This window comes from Leptonotus elevatus, chromosome 2, assembly GCF_054856555.1.
Source record: "Leptonotus elevatus isolate MCC_2025b chromosome 2, RoL_Lele_1.0, whole genome shotgun sequence".
In the NCBI taxonomy this organism is placed as follows: domain Eukaryota; kingdom Metazoa; phylum Chordata; class Actinopteri; order Syngnathiformes; family Syngnathidae; genus Leptonotus; species Leptonotus elevatus.
In genome coordinates, this window is record NC_141240.1 from 26,346,122 (window position 1) to 26,355,859 (window position 9,738).

Here is a 9,738-nt window from a genome sequence, read left to right on the forward strand (position 1 = left end):
CTACGCTACATGTATTACTGATGTTTTTTTCTCACAAATGTGCCACTTTATAAAGTGGCACATTTGTAAGTTTTTTCCTCTGAATATTGCCCCCGCCCTCTAAAAAATATTTATTTATACGTGGCCCTAATGGGCTCTTTGCACAAATCCACTACTTCCTGAACTCAATACCACTCCTTAATTTCCTGTCTTTCATGATTGAACAACTGATTAATCCAGGTGTGCCTGACCTCAGTAACCACGACGACAATGGCCAGACACACCTGGATTAATCAGTTTGTTCAATCATGAAAGACAGGAAATTAAGGAGTGGTATTGAGTTCAGGAAGTAGTGGATTTGTGCAAAGAGCCCATATGCCGTCGTACAGAAGACACAACACATTGGCCCTTTTTTTTAAATTTAGATTGGCCTCATATTGACAATTCACAACATCTGGGCATTTCTGATATTTCTGTAATACAACACAATCCAAATGCTTACTTTACACCACAGGTGTCAAAGTCCAGTTCTCGAGAGCCAAAGTCCTAAATGTTTCTGAGGTTTTCCCTACTCCAACACACCTGATTCAATTATCAGGATCATTATCAGGCTCCTGCAGAGATTGCTGATGTGCTGATCAGTTGAATCACCTTCAGGCTCAGGTATGAATGACAAGAAATTACAAATAGAGAAAATAGTGTTGTTCATATTTATTTTCCTGGATCGCGTCATATGAGTGTAGGAGATGAAAGATGATGAAGGCAGGAAAAATGTGTGTGCGTGTGTGTTGAGAAGGGATACTGTATGATGGTGTGTCACCAAAACATGAGCACAGTTCACTGCTCAGGCACAAAGCTCTAAGTGACTTCTGCACCCCCCACCCCCACCCCCACCCCTCCTTCCTGATGCTAATAAGCAGATCTGGGTCAACTCACCCTCTCAAACTCACACAAACACACACAAACACACTGACATACTCACTTCCATGACCAATAGATGCATACGGACACGAAACATGCTTAATTTCTCTCCTCTTTTGCATACTTACACATGCCCTCACGTCTCTCTCTCTCTCTCTCTCTCTCTCTCTCTCTCTCTCTCTCTCTCTCTCTCTCTCTCTCTCTCTCTCTCTCTCTCTCTCTCTCTCTCTCTCTCTCTCTCACACACACACACACACAAACATACACACAAAACTGGGGTACACCCCTTGAAGGTCTGACCTGTGTGCCCATGCCGCTTATACACATTGTCGCCATTGTGATGCCTCCATTTTGTGGGGGCACAAAAGGACAGTTAGTCTCCAACGAGGCATGCGAAGGAGTGGAGGGATGAGCGAGAACAGAATGCTGCAACAGAAATAACAAATGGGAACATTTTGCACTCAATTCACACACACATACACACGCGCACAAAAAAAGGCTGACTGGCTGTCATCTCCACAAACACGGTTTCTTCCCACATTCCAAAAACATGCAGATATGAACTAAAAACTCTAAATTGTCTATAAGCAACATAGAAAATGGTTGGATGGATCAAAATAAATGATCAATTGATGTTCTTCCCCATAATAATCAGAACAACAACGCATTTTAAAGTGAACCCCAATATGTCATCTTTGATTTAAAAAATGTGGGCGGACTTGTAGGTTTGGCTGAGGGCACTTTTGATATTTCACAGCCACACTGCAGATCCACCACCACCACCTCCCCTTCAACCTCCGTGACTTTCATCCACGCCCTGTCATCATTGTGACCACACACGCACACACTTTAACCTCCATCCTTCTATGACTATCACAGACACACACACACACACACACACACACTCATTCGTACACCCCATCCCCAACAGAGTCTGTCACCACAGCTTTCTTCACTCTGTGGCCCATTGAGCCTTGGACTTCTTTTTTTGGCCCAAAGGGTGATTCATGTGTTTGTGCACCTGCCACTACCCATGCATTTATATCACAATGTGTGTGTGTGTTTTTAATGTTGAAACATATTATACTCCGTCTATAGGACATTCTGTACATCTTTTTTAAATGCTGCATACTTACATGTATTTGTATTTGAGAAAATAGAGACGTTAGGTGTTGATATTTGAATCATATTCATTTTCATTTGTATTAATTTCACTTAAAAATGCATTTAAAAGATCAAGCTTTATGAGACGATATGTTTCAATGAAATATCAACACACACGCGTGCGCGCACCATTCCCAATTACTGTGACCATGGCAACTATCAGAGATTATTGCTGCCAGTCAGCAGTGTTAAAATGCAACTAAGCCCCTCCTTATCAGGCCCCCACACACGCGCGCGTGTGCGCACGCTCGTATATGGAGTAGAATTAATCCTTTTTGTGGCGATACAAGGTAAATCGGTCGCCTTGGTAACCAATTTCAAAGACCTTTTCGAAAGAAAAAAAGGCAACATAATTGATGCACGTCCGAATCAGATTTTTTTTTTTAAATCATCATGTTGAAGAATAAGAAGGAAGAAGAAGAAGAAAAGAATCACAACATTTCGATATGTTTAATATTTGTACTTATAGAATAGTAAAATATATATATATATATGGAAAAAAAATATTTTTTATGGTATGTCTATTTGATTAATGGTTATTCGTTTTATATTTATCCAAATAGTGTGCTCATATTTATTTATTTTTTTGACATAGCGCGTGTCCATGTGACATTTGCAGCCGATCCAGTTTGTGCATGATGTGATGGTGAAGGGAGGGGGAGGGTAGAAATGCCTGGAGGACGCTCGCTATATCTCCTCAGCACACACACGCGTCCAGGCACACGCAAGCGTGCACATAGCCCCAGACGTGGGTGACACACTAACACGAACCAACACTGTGTGAGCATGGCCACATATAGCAGCTGGGCCATGCACACAAGCCGATGCATGCAAGCCAAGCATGAAAATATGCACAACTTTCTCTTATCCTCTGGCTGCTTACTAGATTTAGTCACGTCTTCCACCGTGTGGCTATTTTTTTTAATTTATTTAAAAAATTTTGTAATAATGTTGGTAAATGTTGACTGTTATTTCTCAGGCCAAACCAATGGCAAGATCCTTGGCTTAAAAACGCACGTGCACAAAACGAATTCCTTCGTGTTCACCCATCCCCCATTTTACAAACGTCTACATTTATTTATTTATCTATTTATTTATTTTGCGAGTAAAATGGAGAAAAACATTATGATAGTTTTGCCCATCTTTGTCACGGCGGATTATAGAACTGAGGTGGTGCCCAAATATTAATAGCCTCACACTCACCAATTAAATTTACATAGTGAAGCGTATAGGCCATACGAATAAATGCACCAAATATATAAAGTAGGCCTTAGTAAAATGTAGAATAGGATATTGCCCGTGTGTGCGTGAGCGCGGGTGGGAGCTGTCCACGGTGCTCCGCTTGCTGCAGGCCATGTTCATCATATCAGCAACGAGTTGCATCCTCGCAGTCTGCTGCTGCATGCTGCTGCTCATCTGGAACCAAGATGTTTAAATAAACAATCTGCAGAGCATGCATGAGCAAACGAAGTCTTTGTTTTTGGTTTATTAAGCACTGAAAGGAAATGGGGGCGAGTTGGCCAGAAAGAACTATACCGCCTTTCAAAAGCAAAAACGGAGTTACAGGCACTCAATATGAAAGCAAGATTCGTAGCCTATGCAGACCTATAAAATCGTGATTTGGCAAACATATTTATTTAACTTTTTTTTTATTTTTTAGCAATAACAAAAACGATGAGATAGTACCTTTCGATCAAACGTCGTATTTAAATCAAAATGTCAATATTTCTATATAGACAGGTTATATGAATTTATGGACACAGCATCTAATAGATTATATACTATAGCCTACAAAGAGAATCAAGAAAATGTAATAAATTAAAATTGAAAAATAAAAATGCGTCGTTAGCAACAGCCATTTCAATGCATGCCATCGGGTTAATGATGCTCATTTTGAATATAGAATAGAATATAATATAAAAGAATAGAGTTGGCCGAGGTGACAATTTTTTTTTATTTACTCATCCATTATTTTGTTCATTCAAATTTGTCTCTTGTTGGTCCAACACAGAGACATTTACGTTTTTTTTATTTTACTTTTCACGTGATTTGTCGTGACTGACCTGACCATCCGCCTCTCTCTCTCTCTCTCTCTCTCTCTCTCTCTCTCTCTCTCTCTCTCTCTCTCTCTCTCTCTCTCTCTCTCTCTCTCTCTCTCTCTCTCTCTCTCTCCCCCTCTTGCGACGCAGTCACACACCAGCGCTGCAACAAAATCTTTTTAAATATAGAATTGATTATTCCACTGCATGTTCTATTTTTTTTTCCGGACAAATGAGGACATCTTTTGCATTTGAACATATTTTTGTTACCGCAAAATAGCTTTTAAAGGCGTGTTGGACAATGGAAGTGCGAGCCAAGAGAAGCGGCTGAGGATTTTTGAGTGCGTGTCGGTTTTGGGACTTGAGGACAACAGGCATGACTTTGCAGCATCCGCAGTATTGAACCCCCCAAAAAGAGGCTAATAATCCAGCATCTATTTCTTCGCCACCGAGGCTCCCCTGTCTTCTGGATTAATTCTTTCGAGCAGAGAAGATGGCTCACTTGATCCGCCACAAGCTGACCAACAAGCTGACCAACGCGGCCCACACGGTCTCCAACAAGTCCCAGGCCAAGGTCAGCGGCGTATTCGCCCGCCTCGGCTTCCAGGCCGCCACGAACGAGGAGGGCGTGGGATTTGCAGAATGCGACGACCTGGACTACGACTACAGGCAAGGCATGCAAATGGACGTCCTCCAGGGGGACGACGAGGGCGGAGAGGGCGGCCTGGAGGACGGGGACAGCCACTACCAGAGGGACGGCACCACGCCCAGGCCTAAGGGCCTCAAAACTGGAGGATCCCTGGAAGAGGAAAAGCCCAAAATCACGACTTGGGAGGCTGGATGGAACGTCACCAACGCCATTCAGGTACATCGTGTGTTTGAGAGCAAGGGGGGCCCTCCCACGCTGCGTTATCAGGCCTGCAGGAGTCACCTTGAACACATTTACCATTTACCATTTACATACGCCATTACGAACAGACGCATTTTAATTGGATGCAACCCGAAATTAAACCTATTGTATACCCCCCCTCCCGAAAACAATTGCCATTTTTTATCAAATGGGTGTGCGTTAAACCCTTTGTGAATCGTGATTTGTCTACTCAGCCAATTAGCGTGAACAATAAAATAATGACAACAATTATGTAATGTAACTCAAAATGCAATATAAAGCGTTCATGAGATGTGTGAGAAACATTATGTAATGTAACGCAAACGGTCATGAGATGTTCATCATATGCACACACAGTATACATTTACTAAAGAAGCCTGCTCGCATTATTATTATTTTTATTATTATTTTTATTATTATTTTTATTATTATTATTATTATTATTATTATTACTATTATTATTGTGGACACTGTTATAAATGCATGGGTTGGAATTTAATCATTTTGGCAAGGGGATTACGTGTAATTATGTAAATCCTTTTATCAGTGAATTTATAGGCCTAATATTTAACACCCCAGTGGGCCAAATTTGTTACATGACCAGAAGACAATGATTGAATCAATACAAAAACAAACCACAAAATCTTAAAATAAAATAAAATAAACGGAAATCCTCGTAATTAATTGGACTTTTGCACGTCAGTCTAATGTTCGTCATAGCGTTGAGATTACGTAAAGTGTGTGTGTGGAGCTGCCTGCACGCACGGTCCGTGACTGCTCGGCCGCGCTTGTCTCGTCCGCAGGGCATGTTCGTCCTCGGCCTGCCCTACGCCATCCTGCACGGCGGCTACCTGGGCCTCTTCCTCATCATCTTCGCCGCGGTTGTGTGCTGCTACACGGGCAAGATCCTCATCGCGTGCCTCTACGAGGAGAACGAGGACGGCATCAAGGTGCGCGTGCGCGAGTCCTACGTCGACGTGGCCAACGCGTGCTGCATGCCGCGTTTCCCCTCGCTGGGCGGGCACGTGGTCAACGTGGCGCAGATCATCGAGCTGGTGATGACGTGCATCCTGTACGTGGTGGTGAGCGGCAACCTGATGTACAACAGCTTCCCGGGGCTGCCCGTCTCGCAGAAGGCGTGGTCGGTGGTGGCCACTGCCGCCTTGTTGCCCTGCGCCTTCCTCAAGAACCTGAAGGCCGTGTCCAAGTTCAGCCTGCTGTGCACGCTGGCCCATTTTGTTATCAACGTCCTGGTGATCGCCTACTGCCTTTCGAGGGCTCGGGAGTGGGCGTGGGAGAAGGTCAAGTTCTACATCGACGTCAAGAAGTTCCCAATCTCAATCGGCATCATCGTTTTCAGCTATACCTCGCAGATCTTCCTCCCGTCCCTCGAGGGCAACATGCAGAGGCCCAGCGAGTTCCACTGCATGATGGACTGGACCCACATCAGCGCCTGTGTCCTCAAGGGGCTCTTCGCCTTGGTGGCCTACCTGACCTGGGCCGACGCCACCAAGGAGGTCATCACGGATAACCTGCCGAGCACCATCCGCGCGGTGGTCAACCTCTTCCTGGTGGCCAAGGCGCTGCTCTCCTACCCGCTGCCTTTCTTCGCCGCCGTCGAGGTCCTGGAGAAGTCGCTGTTCCAAGACGGTGGGCGGGCCTTGTTCCCCGACTGCTACGGGCCAAGCGGCCAATTAAAATCATGGGGCCTCGGCCTCCGAGTGGGCTTGGTGGTCTTCACCCTGCTCATGGCCGTCTTCGTCCCCCATTTCGCTCTCCTCATGGGTCTAACCGGGAGCCTGACGGGCGCCGGCCTCTGCTTCCTGCTGCCGAGCCTCTTTCACCTGAAGCTCCAGTGGAGGAACCTCCTGTGGCACCACGTCTTCTTCGACGTCGCCATTTTCGTCATCGGGGGCATTTGCGCCATATCGGGCTTGATCCACTCCATTGAGGGGCTCATAGAGGCGTTCAGGTACAATATCCAAGATTGAGAACTTTGCGGCGATGACCTTTATGCCCCCCCCCCCCCCCCCCCGGCCAGTCCTGCTCCGCTCCCCATGACGACAAAGAAGCCCGCAAGGAGGATCGTGTGTGTGAAATGTTTTTAATTTTGCCTTTGTGAAAATGTGCAATAACAAACTCTACAACCGTGGTGTAAAATAGTCTCCTGTGGTAAAGTGGATGGAAGGACACAACCTCTTGAAGAGGGTGTCTAAAGTTGTCAAGCAGTGAAACACGGCTACGAGTGTGTGCGTGGTAATATTTGGGCTGGGGTTTGAAATAAGTGCAAAAAATAATGGAGTGTATTTATTAATATGGCAGTGAACTCTTATGTGGCCCAGCGACCATGTTGTCTGGGCTAGTGGCATAGAAAAATTACTTTAAATTACTTAAAATTACTTTAAAAAAAAGTATGAGACAGGATGGTGTGCGTTCGACTACTACTTTTAATAGAAACTATTTACACATAAAATAGGAACACAATTTCTCTTCATAACATTGAATAAAAACTATTCCATCTCAGGAATGAAAAGTCAAGGTCCAATTTGTGAACATACCATATTGCAGATTGCTTTTGTTCTGGTTCTGAATGTGGGAGTTTGCTCAGTGCAGGGGCGGATCTAGTCTAGTGGCTCCAGGGCCGTGGCCCACCCCCTTTATCCTGAAAAATCCTAGACTCGTTGCCTAATCACCTTAAACAAAATACTGTGACAGAGCAGTTTTTCCAAATGACTACAAGATATAATTGATTAAAAGTTTCAAATGTGCAACTTGGCAAGGAATTTGCCGAGGGTGATTACCTGGGAGGCGAGTCTCTTCTAGTTAAGTCTTAACAGGGGACTTACTAACAGGTGGCATCACAAAAATACAAGAAAAGAAAAAAAGCAAGCACACGGTCATGGAGTAAAGCTGTTTCTATCCATCGCAGGGGGCGGCCATTTTGGCACTTGCTGTCGACTTAAGATGATATCACAGTTGCTCAGGGCTCAGGCAACGACCAATCACAGCTCCCCTGTTTACTCAAGCAGAGCTGTGATTGGTTGTTAACCCAGACCTGAGCAACTGTGATGTCATTTTCACGTAACAGCAGGTGGTAAAATGGCCGCCTCGGGATATTGATAAATGGGGTTGACTTCCCATATAAACGTGAGTAACCCCATCATTTGCTAAAAATATGTGGTGGAGTACATGCCAGATAACCAACATGGCACACCACACATATAACGACATCTTTACCGACAATCACAAGTCTCGTCCCTCCAAGTGAAGTCTGTTGCAGTACCAAGACTGACCTGTGAGAGGCAGCATCAGGCCAAAGGACAACCAGACAGCCAGAAAATACAGAAGAAGAAAGAGTAGGACAGTTGTTGCAACTTTGAGCTTGGCCCTGTTGTGACTAACTGCGAGTAATTGAAACAAGCCAAAAATATAAAGTTTAATGAATTTAATTTAATTTAACTAAATTGTCAATATGATTGGGTGGAATTTTTAAACTGGGCTTGATTATTGGCATGTGTAACCCGTTTTAGGGGCATATAATTCCTAAAATGTTTGGTCTGTCTGACTTGTAAGGGGCAATTAATTTCAGCTGTTCTATCCTATAACCACAATTTGCAAGTATTTATTTTCAGGTTTCAGGTAAAACAAAAAACATGCCACATTTGGACATGTGTAATTTTCATTGTGCAGTGATGATATGCTAAACAACCTCTAAGAATATTCCACCTGTATGCTTTCCATTGCACAAAACCAAACCAATTTATGTTAGGATATAACGTAAATTTTACTGTTTTTAAATCAAATAACATCGTGAGGTATTATCTATCTCTATGCAAGTGATCAAAGCTGTATTCTGGAACATCGCCACTCTGGCCAGAGTTTGCATGTGGGCACGAAAAAAGCCTTTTGTGTGTGTGTGTGTAAGTGCATTTTTTAATACCTGTATTCGTGTGGACATTGCCTAAATATAAAACCACATTTCCATTAAAAGTCTAGATCAGTTTGGTTCACCTCATACTGTTTGGAAGGATAAATCCTGAATTTTCCTGGATTTTCTTCCCACTTTGGGAGCGTAAAGGAGGTGGTGCTTCTGATAGTCGTGTCAGCTACCCAAGCAGTGTGACATCATTGCAAGGTAGCCAAGAAGAAGACCACACAGTGAATGTCATCTTCCAATTGAATCGATAACACACTACAAAGTGTCTACTTCCACCTTAGTACCATCCGACTGTGCTAGATGGTGGTTAAATGCCATATTTTATGGTGCCCTTTAACAGCTTTTGGCAATGGCAACGCTAAAAATAGTGAACTGAACTGTGTGGTGGAAACGGGCAAGCACACTTCAGTCAAGTTGGTGCGCATATGAAAAAAAATCCTGAATATCTTATGTGTCGTTGTTTGAATAATACTTCTCTTTTGTCACTTTGTTTTGTGCTTTTATTTTCCCACCTCAATAAAGCTCGTCGGTTCGTTTGTTTTCTTGATGTTTCCAATGTCATTCTGGATGGAGTGAATTTTAACGTGCAAGCAAGTGGGTCCTTCTAGTGTCGTATGCAAAGTGTTTGTTGGATGATATTCTCTCCCTGTTCAACCTGTCAATTGTGATTTAATGCAACTAATCATGGTGTGTGAGACAAAGAGTATTTGTTGAATCAAGCGATAAATAAATGGAATATTTTATGGCTGATGATTCTGTTTCCTTTCAAATAGTAGCCCTTAAATTGTGTTTGAACTGCTATCAGATCC

The 9,738-nt window shown here is 43.5% G+C and overlaps 1 protein-coding gene across 1 annotated transcript; it reads left to right on the forward strand.

Annotated features, from left to right (window-relative positions):
* Positions 1-4,237: 4,237 nt before the first annotated feature.
* LOC147179385 (vesicular inhibitory amino acid transporter-like) lies at positions 4,238-9,679 on the forward strand. The gene is made up of 2 exons (XM_086069741.1): positions 4,238-4,968; positions 5,796-9,679. Exons 1-2 carry the CDS (start codon positions 4,597-4,599, stop codon positions 6,981-6,983), a joined length of 1,560 nt encoding a protein of 519 aa, XP_085925867.1. The 5' UTR covers positions 4,238-4,596; the 3' UTR covers positions 6,984-9,679.
* Positions 9,680-9,738: the final 59 nt, after the last annotated feature.

Coding starts and splice junctions, on each gene's coding strand:
- LOC147179385 (XM_086069741.1), top strand. CDS start 4,597: ATGGCTCACTTGATCCGCCACAAGCTGACCAACAAGCTGACCAACGCG. Junction 4,969..5,795: donor ACGTCACCAACGCCATTCAG/GTACATCGTGTG, acceptor TCTCGTCCGCAG/GGCATGTTCGTCCTCGGCCT.